This window comes from Morone saxatilis, unplaced genomic scaffold (assembly GCF_004916995.1).
Source record: "Morone saxatilis isolate NCDOM2014 unplaced genomic scaffold, NCSU_SB_2.0 Contig17, whole genome shotgun sequence".
Classification (NCBI taxonomy): Eukaryota; Metazoa; Chordata; class Actinopteri; family Moronidae; genus Morone; species Morone saxatilis.
Genome location: NW_023339729.1, coordinates 17,788,040 through 17,805,997, shown reverse-complemented (window position 1 = coordinate 17,805,997; position 17,958 = coordinate 17,788,040). Strand labels below are relative to the sequence as shown.

Below are 17,958 nucleotides of genomic sequence, written 5' to 3'. Positions count from 1 at the left end.
ACAGTACTGTGTGTGTGTGTGTGAATGTGAACGTGTGAGAGTCTACAACAGGCTGACCAGCCTGTGAGAAATAGCATAAATTCACTCTTCATGAGTTGTTACACTGATGGTCCTCACTGATTCTGAGTCCAAGATTGAAATCTGTTTAGGAATATATCAGGCAAAAAAAAACTATTTCAATTATACACTGTGACTGTAGAAAGTTAAAATAAAACATTATTTTCATATGGGCCCTGACTTATTCAACATTATATAATGTATGGACTATGTACTGTCTATGGGATGTGTGTATTAATACAGCATAACTGTATGTAGCATATGTGTCTCTGATCCAGTCTTGGCTCCAGCAAGAGCACTGAAGCCTCCCTGGAGACACATGAAGTTTTTTTTCCGTATTATATATTTAAAAAAGCCTGAAAAAATAAGGTTTCATATTTCTCCCTCTGAAGGTTGCACAGCTGAGTTCTGTTCAGATGAGCTGTCAAACTCAAGTTATTTTTGGAGTTGATTTTTTTGTATCTGTTTTGTTCTGTCTTTTTCCCCCCCGTTTCCAGTGTGCAGTAGTTCAGCCTTTTAGAAAATAAATTGACTTAGACTGACTTCCAGCAACTATAAATATCTATGTGCTACCACCAAAATCAGTAGCTATGACGGCAGTTTTTATAGTTTATAATTTTAGTTTATACTTTTAGTGAAGTTAGTTCTATTAGTATCAGGTTTTTAGACTTTTGTCTGAAGGTTAATGTCCTCTTTTCAGATACTCTACCATGATACTCAACCTCTCCTGCTATTGCTGTTATAATTTATGATAAAAAAAAAAACTAGATTTAGATACAAATTTAAAGCTACTGTATTAATTCATTGAAAATAGTACACATTTAAATGTCTTATCATGACAGTAATTGAAACAGCTGACAGAAAAAATAACTTTTGCACATTTGACTTGATGGATTGCTCACATACCATTTTGTGTGAATGGCATGCTTTGTTTTGGAAAAATGATAGTCGTGTATTCAGTTTGCTCATGAGTTCTCACTGGCCTTAAGTGCACATTATTCCCCTCTTATATCTCCCAGTCTCTTGTCCCCCAGCTGTCTGAAAGGCAGAGTTTGTAAATCATTCTGCATATATGTACAGTTACATTCAGAAGCATAAAAATGATGTGCATGAAGTTAGTTATCAAACATACGATTGTGCGTATAAGAAGGCAATACACTTAAACTGTATTAGAGGTAAAATACAGTAGAAAACACAGGGATTCAACACCAAATATCACTCACATACATTCAGTGTATTTTGCATTCATACACAGTATTGCTATTGTTGTGATATTGTAAAGTTACAATTTTTAGTCGATTTATGACTAGAAACAATACAGAACAAACAGTTACATTTTCTCTTTGTGTTGTTCCACTCAAAACCAGGCACGTGTGACTTAATCCACTTTGTATTGATTTGTGATAGTAGTAGCTATTGCTTGTACAGTTATGAAATATATTTATGTATAGAATCAAAGTTTTTGAGTCTATGAATATGCTGTTTTTAATGAATAGTGTTCAGTGTGAGTGGCACAGTTTCATCGCAGGTCAAAGTCCAGGTTCCTCAGTCTTCCTCCCAGACTGATGTGACCTTGATGGTATTTCCTCAAGATAAAATGTTTCTAAAATAACTTACAGTCATAAATAATCAGAGCTTTAAAACTGAGCTCTTACTGTTGAGTTTTGCAAGTATTTTTATGACATTTTAGTGTTGATTTTAGATTAATTTAATTGATATCTAAATTAATATGTATTTAAATATTCAGCATTTGTTGCGCTCACATAAAGTTTTTCTTTAGATTAGGCTTAGGGTCTTATCTTTATATATATTATATATATTATATATAAATTCTGTCATTCTTCACAGTAGATATAATTGAAATACTGCTTACCAATAATAACTAAATATAACTTACTGCATCTTCCAGTTGTGTTCCATCAATAAATAAGTTTCATTCTTTATTTACATTACATATTCATCAATTCATTTGACCATTTATAAAAGTTACAGTTTTGCCTTCAGTATCAGTGGAAACTCTTCTTCTTGAATTATGTATAGCACATTCATTTAGCTATTTACAAGTTTTTTAGGGTCAACAAATGCATGAAACATGTTGTGGCCATTGGGGGGCAAAAAAAATATTGGATAGGAATTGTGACTGTGCTCCTATTTGAATGATTTGCCTTAATCACAGGCAGGGCCAAAATACTACCAACATGTTGTTGCCACATTACACACAGTAAGATAATCTACAGGTCATCAGACTCTGGGACTTTGACTGGCTCCAGGGTAACAGTGGGTAGGATCAGATGGGTGCCCTCAGATATCCATCCCTGGGCTGTCCTGTTGAAGGTGGGACGCTTTATCCCCGGCTCCTGCAGCTCTGGGTAACTGGGTGGGTTCAGGTCCACTTCAGGGAGCTTGAACGTGATTCCTCTGGGAGATTTGTCGAAGCCACCAAAAGGAGTGGCCACCCTGTAATTGACATCAAGTGTGAATGGTACTCTTTATTGTACTAATTCACTCAAATGCAGTCATTATTTTCTCACCGGTTAAAGCATTTGTAGTCAGGAAGATCTGGTCGTGGGTCTGGTGCTGGCATTGTCAGTTTGAGGGTTTCGGCGAGGTCGGGGTCACTGAGGATTGCCTGCTCCCATGGGGAGTGGTAGGACTTGGGCATAGCTGAGGCTAACTTCTCTGCACTCATGTCTGTCAAGGAGCAAACAAAAACAAAGATAAATATAAATATGAGAATATCACATTGTGGATGATTGTTAGAGCATTGCAACAGAATGATCAGAGAGTTTGGTTTGCAGTTACGGGTTAATGCTGAGCGGTTTTTATTAGACTTTTTTTTACTGGGGAGGCTAAAGTTTTAGAGTGGATAGGATTATGAATAGAGACTGTGCTTAGAGAACACTTACACAGGCAGACTGAGTTGTCCATCATTGCGATCTGAGGTCTTAAAATAGCACATAGTTCAAGTGTGCACTCATCATATAAAGTGTTGACATGGGATGACACCCTACTGGAGCATTTTAGAATAAGTACAGGGCTCTATTAAAATAGAATAAAATAAGAAATAGCATTTAAAGCTGTACTGTCTTATTAATCTTAGTAACTACAATGATGTGGTACCTAGCTACTCAAATTTGTTTCCATAAGACAAGACCAGCTGTTGTGATTGTATGATATTAGTTGTTATTATTATGACAGCATTACATAATCAGTCGCTCTTATTTGAGTGTGCAGCGTAACGGATTAATTTAAAATACTGTTTGACAGTGGAAGAAATGGTTGATGTAGGAATGATTTTCAATTACCAAATTCGCATTGTGTTAATGTTATGAAATTTATTTTTACTTATGATTGTGATTGAATTTTTTAAATGTTTAAATCCTAATTAATGTTAGGATCACTAAGTAAACAGCAAAATTACCTGAAACAGTGTTTTCTGGATTACCAGCACTTCCATCGGCTGGTGGATCCACTTTAATTTCCACAGTGTGCATATTCGCATTTAAAATATCATTCTGCAAAACAGAACAAAGTACAGTACACATGAAGTTTTGGTTATCAGTTCAGTGACAGAACATGAAGTTGGCACATCCGTAGCTGCTCTTGTCTTCCATGCACTCAGATACATACACGCTTTCGCACACACACACACACACACACACAGAAACACATCAACAGGCACTGATAAAGAGGGGAGCAGCTCCTCAGCAAAGTGCCCGAGCAGCCTCTCAGAAGATTTGGCTGGAGGATGCAAAAGGCACGAGGCACATGTCCCTGATATCATTCATGTGTTGTAACACTTTTTTTTTCAAGAGCATATTCCCTGTTAAATTGGCTTGATGAGTAATACACAGAAAATGTTACTAATTTTCATTCAGACATCACAAATGCCAAAACTCCAGATGACAGTCAATATTGTGCAAGAGGATGGAATGGACTGCTCACTATATCCAGTTATTCAAATATTGTGACTAAATAACAAAAGTTGACTTACATTTAGCTGTGCGTTTGCCTCATTTTGGATACTTTCAAATGTATATTTTTCAGATCTTCGCTGGCGCATTTTGAAAAGCCGCGACCCTCTGTTGGAAAGCAATGATAATTCTTCTAACATAATGTCTTTAGGAGTGCTGAGCTTCTTTCCGAGATCCATTACGTCCCCTGTAAGGCAAAAAAAATGAGAAAAGGTATATTTATTAATATATATTTACATAACATAAATATAGCATATCAGAAACTGAAACACATACTTATGCCTACATGTATCATTCAGTCAAGTTATTTTTTATAATTTGTTTTGTAACCAAGCAGAACTCTAATAATGGCTAAAGCTAATAATGGGCAAAATTGTGCAACTGCCTTGGGGGTCCCAAAGACCACAGGTTTGCGGTGTGGCAATCATGGTAATTTGTTTAACTACAAATTTGTTTGGCAATACACAATACAATAGCACAATATAGATTTGCATGGTAAGTTTCTTAATGTAGCTTTTCAATCTTGTAGAAAGGTCCTGTAGAAATTTAGTTTTAAAACCTTTAATGCATGATTGCTATTGTGTTTACATGGGGCATCTTCTTACATAAATTGTGCTTAATCAAACTATAGCAAACTAACTTGGGAAGAAGGGTGGGGGAATAGTGGCAGTTCTTTTTTTGCCCGGGGACCTAGCGGGTTAATCCAGCGCTAGTTTTAGAGTTGGAAAGTGCTGGATACTGAATATAAATACACATAGAAATGTCCAACGATAGCATTTTGTCAGCCAAATAGGTTTAAGGGAGCGTCCATAAATGACATCAAAGGCGTCGCAATATTCATATTGTCCATTTTATAAGCCCTGTCATGGAAAATTAGTTGTCATTGTACTTGAGAATTAGTTTTGGATGAACATGGATGCTTCCTCATCCACCACTACAGACGGAATGTACCCCAGCTGTCACAGACCTTCACATAACAAACAGCTACGCAGTTGGCCCTCACAACTTCCCTCCCCTCTCCATAAATAGACTTTTGAAAAGGACAACGGCAAAGGATTATCCACCATAGGTAGTAAATCATCCCATTATCTTATTTATGGCGAAAGCTGGAGAGTAGCCCTGACATTTTGAACCCAGATCAGAATGGATATTCTTTTGCAGCAATGTGTTTGTCCACACTCATACCATTGGTACCATGGACCTCTCGGGAAATAGCTGCTGCACACTTCTTCCTTTCTCCAGCTGGCATTGTACAGAATTGTGACATTGTGGCTTTGGCAAGGTTGGCAGAACTCAGGAGTACTGGAAACACAGGACACAGGATGTAGTTGTTCTGCCCAATTCATAAAGGAGGAGTTTTATTCCTAATACTGTGACCCCCAACATCAACGCAGTGCTAGCCCTATACGTTGACAGGTTACATAAACACAGTTTGCTGTTTGGAGTGCGAGTATAAGGTCATCTTATCTTTCATCATAGAAAAAAACCCTGTTGTGTTACTGTCAACATGAAACAGACAATATTGAAAAGGTGACGAGGACAGAATGAAACTCTCTTTAAGTCTATGTCCCATTTGCTGTAAGCATCTTTTGGAATTTGAGGATGATTTGGAAGGTGCCCCATCTGATAAATCTGTGTCAGTGTTTGTTGTGTTATCAAAATCTCTCTAGTGGTTACATGTAACAGCTTACAATGTATTGTGTAATCCTAAAGCCCAATTGTACTTGCATTGGTACCGCACATGTAATTCTTAAATCTGCCCTCTTCACTGGATCAGTTTCTGAGTATGTGAGCTAATGTTGGTTGGCATCTCCCATTAATGCTGTCACAAGCTAAATCACCTGTGTAAAGGTCAAGGGTGAATATTGTCCTAAGTTTGTAGCGCAGTATAAAGAAAGCGCTCAAATATCATATCCAAAATAACTTTCTTGCATTTTACAATCAAATATATTTAGTTTTGCTTTGTTGTCAAATGCAGAACATGATGCTAGAAGGTACGACTCTAAATGCACTTATTTAAAAAATGTTGAGTAACTCAATTGTGCCCATCTGCTGACTTTGCAGCAATAACATTTGTGACAATTTAAAAATTAGTAAGTTAAAGAGAAACTGATAAAATGTCAAATGTTATAAGGTCATAAGAAAGTAATTCCTGTAATTTATATAAAATAGAAATGTTAGTTAGATGCATTCAATTTTATTTACTACAGTACTAGGACTTTCTTATATGTTGTAACATAGCTTCAGTATAATTTAAATACACCACAAATTCACACAACACACTTGACGAGGCTTGTCCGTACCTGTGATGGTATCCCTAGTGTGCAACCTGTATCCTTGAAGGGGAGACACAGAGGCTCAGGGGTCAACCTACAGTTGGTAGTTTGATCTTCCCTGATCTTCACACTCCCGGACACTAAAGCCAAACTGTGAGTGTGTCTCTGTGTCTGTTGTGAATGGAATGCAGCTTACATCAATAGGCTAAATTTAACCTGCCAAACACTCAAAACCACTCTCAAACACTATGAGGCAAGGATAGCTACCAGCGAGAGAGAGAGAGAGCGAGAAGATGGACAACACACTCATGCCCATGGATGTTCTTTAAGGCAGGGCTCCCCTCCAGAGACATATTTCCTTCGTTGTCTTGAATCTTCAATGTCAGCATGTCTCAGTGGGTTGATTTAACCTCAGAGGCTTCAATTGAGTTTGTCAATGCTAGGCACAGCTGCTACTTGTGTACTACTTTCTTCAGACTGAGTTGTGTTACTGTTTATTATGTGTGTTTACTGACGGCAGATAATGATCACTAAGGGGGGTTAAAGGGGAGTGTGGTGCCATCCCCGAGATGGTGGCAGGCCAAAAGGATTTTCATAAAGTACCATCAAGGTCATTACCCTGGCAGCTAAACCTGTTGTCATACTTTAGACATGACACTGAACATTTAATCACTTGCAAAAATAAAAATACTGCTGACACATCAGAAAAGTTCTTGACATAATCAAAAAGATAGTAACAAAATAAATGTCACATATAATCAGAGAATGAATCCAAATCAAAGTTAATCTGCACGAAAATTCCTTACTTTTTAAAGCATTATGTCACTGGACTTCATGCATACAAAAATACACATTAAAGACTGAAAGCATTTTTGTGTCTTTTAATTTTTCAGTATATGTTTTAAAAGTGCAAAAAATAAAATTTTCATCAAAAAATCATCAAACACTTTGTAAAAGCCCAAAACATTAAGCCTGATAGGCAAGAAACATGGGTACATCAGTGGCAGAATCTGTGGTTCACTTTAACCCCACACACAGTGTATGATCAAAGGTGGGACACTTCATAAATATGTGCATGCAACATATATTCCTCTTGACTTAAACATATAACCAACTGTATATAATAATAGAAAAAAACCTATATCCGTTTTGTAATCGCACATGTAGGTTGTCAGTTTCAAAGAAGGTCAATGTTAAGATCAAACCCTCCTAAAAATGCACTGCAGCATCCTTAGAGCAGATGCAGATGATAGTAGTATGATAGATAGATAGATAGATAGATAAACAGATTAATAGCAATGCTCACTCTTTGAATATACTTGGCATTGCCACTGCAATAGTAGAGAGAGAAAATACAAGAGAAAAAACAAGATGAGTAACATTTGTAATCGTTATCGCTGTATGAAATATTCAGTTGTGAAATCATTTGCATCACACCAAGTTGAAAAAGCCACAGTGAGTTTAGAGTTTTAAAGCTGCAGTAAAGTTACATGACGGAACAAAGCCACACATATGATTTCTTAAATTGCCTTATTTCTCACCAAATATTTATAACCATAGTTTGTTATAAATAAATTTGTCGAAATTAAAAGCATTTTCAGTGAGCAACACCAATCCACTTTTTAAACCAAGCAATGTATCAAACATTTCACTCATCTACAACCTTCAACACGTTCACTTTAGCTCTCATAACACTTTGCCAACACTTTTCTTGACTGCATGTGGTCCACTTCTGTCCTCAAAAACATAATTATTCTGAAATTATCATTTAAACACAGTTACAAAATTTCCCATCAATACTTAGCCGGTTAATACCTCATCAGCAACACAGCACAATAGATAGACAGTAAGTAGTAGTGCCCTTCAAACCAAGTGACCACTCGTACCATGAAGATAGTGACTTTGTGCGTCTGAAACCAATCACTCCCATTGACAATTCAAAATAAACGTAATCAATCATCTAAAATATGCTCAAGTCGGACCTATTGGATACATTTTAACCAACGCATGTCAACAACAACCTGATTTTTCATCACAATAGAGCAAACATATTCCATCTCTTTGGCCCAGATGTACATATTTGTCTTTCATATTCAGTATATTAAGTTATCATGTATGTCTGACAATCATGGTGGTCTTAACTTCTCTGGACTGGTATGCAAGGCCTGGAGCCTTAACCCATGTATCCAATACTGGCCCTACTGGCTGGCCTTAGAGGCTGGGCAGGTCTGAATGGAGGCCCATAGAAGGCTGGTTTCTCAGGTGAAAATGTCCTGCTCATGGACGGTGCCTGAAAAGCTGAAGCCACGTTATAATGACCCATACTGACAGCTGCAGGCTCAAGAGACACCCTGCGCTTCCACTCTTCTGGAGGCTCTGGCAGAGATCTGCGATGTCCTGCAGCTTTGACATTAGAGGCAACAGATAATGGGAGGCTCTGAAACATGAAGGCCTCATCCACTGAACCAATGGGGCTTTTGGATGCTGCCTCCCATGGTGATAGTGGCTTGTAGACTTTTTCTTGAAAGGATGTTTGCCTCTGTGTAGGTAAAAATGACGGCTGGATTCCTGGTGTGCTCACAGGTGACAAAAGTCCAGGAGAAGGCATCGAATTCAGTCGCTTGGGCAGACTCTGGGAGCGGCTTCTACCAAATCCCTGAAATAAAAGCACATATTAGTTGACTGGTGTGTTGCAGACTGTGCTGCCACCCTCTGGCTTCATGGAAGCCTGGAAAACTAATAATGTTCTAGTTTATTCATGTTTTTTAATGAAATGATTGAGATGAGATGATTTTAGAGAGCAAAGGGTTTTGAACAAATTAATAATAGTTTTGCTAAAACAGCTTTCCATTTTCATAGAGAAATTTGCCTTCACACAGACATTACAAGTATAAGGGACTCTTTATATGTAAAACAATACATTTATTCCATGTGAAAAATGTGACATGATGTGAACAAATTTGTCAAAAAGTCAAGTTTTCAGTAAAAGCTTATTTTAGCAGTCTGATAGCTTATATATGTCTCTATATGGTCACTTTTTACACATGGAATACATTATTATTTTGCATCCTAAAAACCCTATTTCCTTTTGATTTTTTTGCACAGTATGTGAGAAATCTTTCTGTGAAATAGGACTTGATTTTTGCTACACACACCTGATAATATCTAGCCTGGATTCAACAGCATAAACCCTTTCACAATTCTTTGTCAAAAATTCAGATTTGTAGCCCAACTATGGGATTGAGTTTTTCTATTAATCCCATAAAATGTTTGCCTGATATAAAGATATAGGTAGTCATTAACACATTTTAAAAATTAATACCTTACCTGCTGTCGGTTCCAGAAACTCAAAATAATAACAATGGCAATGTTACTACAATAAAGACATTTAAAAGATTATGAAACTTTGCTTGGAACTTTATCTGTGCCAACTTTGTTTCATCTGGTTAAAGGGGAAATCCACCCTAAACTATAACATTTGCAATGGCTCTGGACACCCATAAATGTGTTTTCCCTTATTCTGGCTGATTAGACCTCTGCTGAGTCTGAAGGTGAGCAGAGCAATGCATCACAGAACTTACTGTACCAATGGCCACTCCTCCAATCAGCCAAAAGACATGAAACCACCTGTGTGTGTTTACCATGTCTGTACAGGGCCTTTTAATATTCTAACTATATATGGAAATCTGACTCTGTACATCCTATTAAATTCTCCACCCCACTACCAAGGGTAGGTAACCTGTGGTTCTTTAGCCCTTCTCCAGTGGCCATGTGTAAATCAAGTTTGGTTAAACAATTAGAATTTTAAGGCTGAAATATATTGTGCGGCTCCAGAAAGAATTTTAATTCTTTTTTAAAATGGCTCTTTTGATCATAAAGGTTGTTGTCCCCTGCCCAATACCCACTGATTCTGATCAAGAAGAAGTATCAACTTTATTGTCACATACATAGAACAACATATAGGAGAAGTGGGCAGCCACTGTGCCCAGGGACTAAACTCCAGATCTAAAAATTAACCTAATATATTTGTTTTGATGCTGGGGGAGACTAGAGCAAGCAGAGGAAATCCACGCAAACATGGGGAGAACAGTGCAAACCACTGACTGTGCTGCCCAGACCTTGTACACCACTGTTTGAATTATCAGTATTAAGGGATACCTAACAACTAAACAAAGATTTTCTTTTCTTTTGAATATACTCAAAACGTAAGCAGAATCTGACCTTTCTTTAGATAGAATTAAAAAAATATATATAAATTTAAAAAATAAAAAAAACATAAAGAACTGCTTCTATAAATACAGGTAACATCTCTTTACTGTGATAGTTGATACTGACTTGCTGTCAAGAAATCATCAGAATAGAAAAATGGAAATTCAGTTTTAGGGTGGATTTCCCTCCAATATCAGCAACATCCTAAAAAAGTGTGGAGAAAATCTATTGAGGGCCAAGATCATAGTTCCAAACGTTTCATACATTCAGAGCTAAAGGTGGACTGCTGTGGAAACAAACAAGAAAATACAGTGCAATCATGTTGATAAAACCATATTGGTCAGTGACTGTGTTGACCTTCAGCAATTTATCATTTTATATTAATATGAACAATTAATTATTGGGAATGGCCAATGGATCTCAGAAAAACTTCAGATATTGCTGAAGGTAACAAAAATGAATACATTCTGTGTGAAGATTGTGAGGCAGCGAGAGAGATAAAGTAGGAATTATGGGTGACTCAAAAAGTAGTAACACAGTAGTTCAGGAAAAGAAGCTCATGACACACATAAGAAGTACACAAGTAGAAGGAAAGAGAAATTTAATAGCATGATTGTGCTGAGTACAAGAAGTGCAATAAACAATGATATGTTTGGAAGACAGAGACATAGAGACAAAGAAGACAATTGTTTCCTATTTTCATTTTGAGTTGTTACTGGTAATGTGAATCAATAGCGGAATAGTCAAATCTCTGCGATAACTTGCTCGTTTTACATCAAGGATGAGTACAGAACTTCTGATGACTTTCTTGACAGTTAACTGGCCACGGCTCACAATTGAATAAATCCACATAAAAACATTTAAAGTCATTAGGGTTAATTATCACAACTAACAGTAATGCTTTTAGCTGTTGTGATACCATAAAAGTTTGGAATGATTGCAAATTGTATGCATCCAAAAAAAGAAGTGCATTGACAGTTTCTCCCCAGACACACTAACAATAGTCTGTAAATATAATGCTAAAAGTGAGTTACTGTTATCCCAGTATATTTTATATAAACTTAAATTTAAATCTCATAAATAAATGTGTTAATAAATGTTATTGTGTGTAGTTGTTGGGGTCAGTGGTGACATAAAAATGCACATCATGCATGTAATCTTATTTCTTATAAAAGAAAAACATCAAACTAGAGACCTTAGTTGAAGGCACACATTATTGCACTAATAGCACTTCCTGAGAATCACTCAACATTATTAAGTCTCACATTCCCTTTTTCAAGCACACATGCTTATGCATATTTTAGTTTATATTCCATTGATTTACAATTTTAACCTATCTTTGCTGTACATTCAACTGCCCTCTCATGTGTTCATTACATTGCCAGCTAAATATATTCGTATAGCTGCATACTGTAAATTATTTTGGATGCGCCCTACATTTAGATGTGCAAACGTCCTTACATTTCCACCTATTAAGTAAGACATTTTAGATGCTACCAAGTTGCAGATGTAATTGTGTTCTATCATCTTAGTGTTGACTTCACCAAAGCAGGACCATATACAGTATTAGAACTAATGAAGCATAGCAACAGGCCTCCACTGTGTGCCTGTCACCACTGGCTTCTTAGCAGAAAATTTTGGCCGAGGTGCCATTTGACGTGCGCCTCTAGCAATAAGAGATGCAGGAGAAAAAGCTGAAGCTATGCTGTCACCAGTAGATGACTGCTGGGAGGATGCGCTTGCGGGTCGGGCGCTTGGTGCTTGCTTTTTGGTTATGTGATGAGCTGCAGGAGTGACAGTGTGCTTTTCATCCAAGCGCTTGTCAGCTGTGCGAGGCTCAGCTGATCTTGTGCTTTGGCGGGCAGAAGAATTTTGGGAACTTACCGATACAGGAGACTTAGCAGGGACTTCTGCCTTGCTTTGAACAGCAAGCTCAGGGACATTATAAGTAGAATGAGAAGGGACAGACCTATGTTTAAGGCTTTTGGTGGCCTCAAACTTTGATGCTGGAGTTGGTTTGGGTTTGGGTTTGGGGCTGGGGCTGGGGCTGGGGTTTTTGGCCTCAGGGACTGCATCATACTTGAACAGTGACGAGTCCAACTGATATGGCTGGTGTTTCATAATATCTAAGGCGTCGAGGTGCTTTGGGGCTGCTTTAGGTTTCTCTTTGGTCTTAGGCTTGATTTTGGGGCTTGTGGAAGGGGGTTGCTTGGTTGCTGATGGAGGGTAGAAAGGAGCAAGAAGGGGATTGTATGATAAAGGAGGTGGGGCACGGACATTGGAAGAATACCTCCAATAGGTAGGGAGGGACGAGGTTGGGGAGGGGGATCTTGTTTTGTTAGCTTGCACTGTTTCAGCATCAATAACAAACTTCTCCATACGGGACTGTCTTTTGGCAAACAACTCTGCACCTTTTCCAGCCATAGTTGAACCAGCTTGATTATTACCTTTGTCTGAGACTCGACCCTTTGGAGAAGCCTGTGATGCTTTTGATGCATGGACGTATGACTTCCCTGCTTGTGGTGGGCAAGAGGTAACTGACTGTGGAGCACTGTCTGACTTATTCCTTGAGGGTGAAGGTGGGTGATGTGGGCTGTAAGTAGGACTGCGGGCTTGCATACTCACAGGGGATCGTGGCGGCTGTTGAGTCCAGCTATTTGTGGTTGGCTGAAGATGAAGCTGAGAAGAGGAATTGATCGGACCCCAGGCACTGGCAGGTGTTTGAAGTGTTGCCTGAGTTTGATCTGGTGCCCAATGGTTAGCCATCTGTTGAGACTGAGCCCAATCTTGCTGCTGTAAGTAATGCTGACTATGAGGCCCCACAGGACTGTGAGAAGGTTGTGAAACAGGACTTCTTGGTGGATTATAGGGCTCAACAGAGGGGCTTCTCCTCATCCAAGGTGGACAGGTTGGGTTGATGGTAGGTTTTGGGGCAACTGGAGGGGGATTCTTGAGTTTTATTGTCCTGGGTTGCATGAAGTTACAAGCTTCAGCACCTAGACTAAAACAGTCTTCCTCTGACTCAATATAAGACTTCCTTTCCCCTTTGTTTTGAAGGTGAAGATCTTGCGTCAGCATGGATGCCTGTTTATTAGTTACTTTCCGTTTTGACTCTGGTAGGATGCCAGTCTTGATTGCTGGCACAGATATTCGCTCATCTCTTGAGGCTATGATGTCTCCAGTTGGGGACCAAACCTGTGGGTTAGTATTAATAGGCACAGGTACTCTGAATCTCAGTTCATGCTTCTTTGTCGCTGGAACCACGCCAACAGGCATGACAGGAGGAGTTGAGCTTTTTTGAAATCCTAGGAAAGGCTTTGCAGTTCTGTTTGGCACCAAGGGTTTTGAGACATTGGATAGGTGGTTCATCTGCTCGATATTTTCTTGGTATTCTACATGCTGTTTGAGATTTTCATCCAGGTAGTTGGCCTGATCAGTATGCATATACATTTCCTTAGTGTCATAAATATTCTGTGCCTCTGCACGTCCAGATTCTGTTAATGTCTCCACAGGTATTCCTTTACTCCTCAGCTCTTCATGCTCTGACACAATCTCATCCATCCGTTTGCGCCGTTGGGCAAACATCAAAACACCTTTTCCTTTTGTGTCTGGTAGCGCTTCCATTTCTCGAACACTTCCCCAATTCAGACTCAAATTTTGCTGCTGGTGATGAACAGAATACTCCTCCTCGAACTCAGATTCACTTGTTGCCACAAAGTTATAACCAGCCGATCTGACTTCTTCAATTTCCTCCTCTATTTGGTCTTCACTGTCAAGCTTGTTGTCACCAGTCCCGTAACTCACAAGTGTATACTTCTTGACCCTTTGGCGGCGTTTTTTAAACAGCAAGGCTCCCTTATTTTGAGGGTTGGGTGCATCAGTTAGAAGCCGAGCAATTCGCTTACATTTAGACTTGTTCTCCTTGACCTGTTTTTCTGATTGGCTCTCGTTGTGACTGAGCCCTGAGACAAAGGAAGGGGGGGGGGGAGAGAGAAAGGAGAGGTGAAATAGAAGAAAACATTAAAAAATCTGCCATTTAACAATAAATGTTTAAACATTATTTTAATTTGATATTTTGTCCGTCAGTGGCAATTTAATAAGCTATCGTATTTGATTAATCCCTCAGCAAAGTCATCTAACTTAAGGACCATAAGAAATTACATTTTGCTTAATATTTAGGGTTTTTGTTTGATATAGTACTTTGGTATTCTGTGATCTCTGTCTGCAGATGACCATAATAATAATAATAATAATTATTATTATTATTATTATTATTATTTGAAGCAAGCACACTAATGATAAGTAAGAGAAATGTTGGAGTTGCCCCTGCTGAAGCAAGCACACTAATAAAAGCATCATATTTACTTACAGCTAACTTGGGTGGGGTCCATGGGGCAAGGAAAGTGATCAGCTCACTTTCCATTGCAGTCAAGTCTTACGATTGGAAAAGAGATCGGATAACAGACCAGGGTGACACATGTTGGTGTCTGTCAAATTTGTTTCTGCCAGCCTCATCATATGGTCATATTTTATTCTTATCCTGCTCTGACTATTAAAGCCATGGGAATTCTCCCTGTAAGTCCTCCTCAAATAGACATCACGTTACAGCATGAAAATAACCATCACCCATAATGCTTTGCACAAGTTATTTATCTATTAAATGAAGTCTTGGTTTAAATAACACCTATAATAATTGCAGGCAGAACATATATTACACCTATAATAATTGCAGGCATAAATAACATAATTGAAGGACATTATCAAAAGTTAATTCGTGCTTTAGGCTGCAAGGCAAAGCAAACACAAAATTCTATCTATGGATTCATACTATATTATACTCAATATAAATTTAGAAAAACAACTTTTAGTATATTCTATACAGTTTGCACTACCAGCTTCATATGTCCACTGGAATATAACAAGTAAGGGAGGGTAGAAGATATATACTTACGTGTGTACCTTGCCCTGTGCCTGTCCGGTCTGCACAGATCTGTGTCAGACTCCGAGTTCCACTTCTCTGCCTGCTCAGCAACCTCATCTGAAATTCCAAAGACCGAAGCAGGAGGTGCTTCACTACTCCCTCCTTCCTCTGAGGATTCAACCCTCCTATTCCCAGTCCCTGGGCCCTGTCTATTACTGGCTCCCAGTGGTTGTTCTGTGCTCAGGGTCAAGGCCAGGGTCATGTCAGCAGTACAGCCCAGAGAGGAGGAAGATGACTGGGAATGCGGCCGGGATATCTGGCCAGTGCGAAGCTCATAATCAGGGTGTCTTGGGTGCGGAGACAGTGATGTTGGTGAGGTCTGGTTGTGAGGAGATTCTGTAATGGACTCTCTTGATTCACTAAGGTAGATGTCATCCTCTTCTTGGTATGAGACATCCTCTTCACTTACACTTAGTTCAGGCAGGGACTGTTGCTCACCTGCAGATTCCCAGTCATGTGATTGAAGACGTTCTGGGGACTCAATGTCGGACTTTGGGATATGAGCAGGTTGAGGATCTAAAGGGTATTCTGCATCACTGGCATCATCTTCATAGTAGGACTCTGCCAAGGACTCCGAGGCACAAAGTTCTTGGGAACCATCTGAACCTGACCCAGGGGCCAAGTTATCATTGTTGTCTGGGTCTTCAGCTTCTGGTTCCATCTCTAATGCTGTTTCACAGTGTCCTGGATATCACCAATAATACCTTAATGGAGACAAAAACAAACGGTTTAAGGCCAACAAGCCCTTTGCATTTATGGGTGGACCTTTTAGCCAATTTCAATATTGCATGTAATCTATATAAAATACCAAATTCTAACAATTATGATTACAACTCATGTTGGTTTATGTGTTTACTGTTCAGTTCAAGAGATTTCAGCATTAGCACACTTTGTAATATTTCTAACTAGCATGTAATTGTATAAGATATTCCTATCCCCAATAGGAAGTGCAGCTTTGCTTTGGCAGTTGCATCGGGTCTGCCATCGCTCTAAATGGAATGGTATGTAATATCAAGGGGGAAACAGCATTCACATCCAAGACCATAAGCAAAACAATTGGGTGGCTGTTTTCCGAACTCCTGTTTATACAGTGAGGTTTCTTTCCCTCCTCTGTTCTCATCTATCACTGCAAAAAATATAAGCACTGCAAAGGCAGTCAGCATTTCCATTTAAGAACTAAATCTGAGAGACTATTTGTTTTAAACATTGTAGAAATACTAGGCCTCCTTACTCAAAGCCAGTGTTTGTTTGGTTGCAGAGGTTAGATTATATCAACAGTTGATTTATCAAATAGGCTACCAAATTATTCTCTTGATTTATTATGTAACCAATTATTGTATCAAAATTACTTATAGAACATTTTATATATTTTTTGCATTAGATTAGATTATCTAATGCAAAACAGCTGTCAACATTTTTTCATCCAATTCATTATTTTAGCAAAAACTAACATCAAATTCAGCTATTTGGACTTTTGGGTTAGATATGAATGTGAACATGAAATTATGTCATAACCTAATATGAAACTTTGAAATTCAATAGCGAAATCCTTTTGAAACTGTGCATAGTAGTGCAGACACAATGTTAATCAATAGACTAGGGTTCATAACAAATGTCATTTCAGCAAACACAACCTTTCCTGACATCCACCACAAGATGGTGCCATAACATTGTAGACCAACATGAGTACACTAGTTCATCAGTTCCTCACATGGCAGTTTGATCAAAGTCTAAAAGCTACTGAGGGTCAGAGAAACTTTTTGAAGATTAAATCTGTTTGCAGTATGTCACTGTGAAGAACAGATGAATTCCACAGTTTCAAACACTCAATCATAAGACTTTTGCTGAGGCAATCGCAGGGGTAACTTTTTTTCTACACTGTCGTAAACAAACACACAATCAAAAGATTCAATGGGCAGATTTGTTGAGGAAATAAACAACCACAAACTGCTTTTCTTCTGGGCTCAGGACCATGCCTAGCTTTGTCTTATCATCACAAATATCATCTCACTAAAGGCACTTTAATATATACCGTATGCCTACATTCAGTCCACAAAACAGTCAACAGCACTCAAAGCCTAAAGCCATGCAGTCAGCATGTACTTGTTGCAAAGAACAAACTAATGATTTTGCTATTATTAGATCTTTAAAAATAGTTTGGTTAAAAGGGTTGAGAGTTTTGTCCTGGCGGTGGTGCTACAGGAAAGGCAGTTTACAGCCATTCAAATCAAAAGAGTTTTTGCCATTGGGAGCTTGAACGAGTACAGTAAATGTAATATCAATCTAGTAGTTTCTAAAGTAAAGTAAAGGTCAGATTATCAAATACGTTAGGATTAATTCCTCCATTGTGGATCATCACAGTCAAGTGAAAAACAGACTTACACCATCCTTAGTCCAAAACCACTGGCAGAAAAATTCCTTTACATTATTTCACATCGAGTATCTGTATTTTACAAATTTA

General features: G+C 38.4%; 2 protein-coding genes across 3 annotated transcripts; both read right to left on the bottom strand.

Annotated features, from left to right (window-relative positions):
• Positions 1-1,198: 1,198 nt before the first annotated feature.
• myoz2b (myozenin 2b) lies at positions 1,199-6,781 on the bottom strand. 2 transcript variants are annotated; one of them, XM_035659902.1, is made up of 6 exons: positions 6,335-6,781; positions 5,217-5,333; positions 4,052-4,218; positions 3,479-3,572; positions 2,589-2,748; positions 1,199-2,514 (listed from the first exon to the last, which is right to left on the bottom strand). In XM_035659902.1, exons 2-6 carry the CDS (start codon positions 5,296-5,298, stop codon positions 2,289-2,291), a joined length of 729 nt encoding a protein of 242 aa, XP_035515795.1. In that variant the 5' UTR covers positions 5,299-5,333; positions 6,335-6,781; the 3' UTR covers positions 1,199-2,288. The 2 variants fall into 2 exon arrangements, with proteins under 2 accessions (XP_035515795.1, XP_035515796.1); XM_035659903.1 differs by lacking the exon at positions 5,217-5,333 and having other exon boundaries at positions 6,335-6,780.
• Positions 6,782-11,100: 4,319 nt separating this feature from the next.
• On the bottom strand, positions 11,101-16,173 carry synpo2b (synaptopodin 2b). The gene is made up of 2 exons (XM_035659866.1): positions 15,468-16,173; positions 11,101-14,478 (listed from the first exon to the last, which is right to left on the bottom strand). Exons 1-2 carry the CDS (start codon positions 16,156-16,158, stop codon positions 12,089-12,091), a joined length of 3,081 nt encoding a protein of 1,026 aa, XP_035515759.1. The 5' UTR covers positions 16,159-16,173; the 3' UTR covers positions 11,101-12,088.
• Positions 16,174-17,958: the final 1,785 nt, after the last annotated feature.

Excerpts from the sequence above, each read along its gene's own strand:
- synpo2b (XM_035659866.1), bottom strand. The coding sequence starts at position 16,158 with ATGGAACCAGAAGCTGAAGACCCAGACAACAATGATAACTTGGCCCCT. Across the intron at positions 14,479-15,467 it reads GCACAGGGCAAGGTACACAC|GGCTCAGTCACAACGAGAGC; the intron begins GTAAGTATATAT and ends CCTTTGTCTCAG.
- myoz2b (XM_035659902.1), bottom strand. The coding sequence starts at position 5,298 with ATGTCACAATTCTGTACAATGCCAGCTGGAGAAAGGAAGAAGTGTGCA. Across the intron at positions 2,749-3,478 it reads TCCAGAAAACACTGTTTCAG|ACATGAGTGCAGAGAAGTTA; the intron begins GTAATTTTGCTG and ends GCTCCTTGACAG. Across the intron at positions 2,515-2,588 it reads GACTACAAATGCTTTAACCG|GGTGGCCACTCCTTTTGGTG; the intron begins GTGAGAAAATAA and ends TGTCAATTACAG.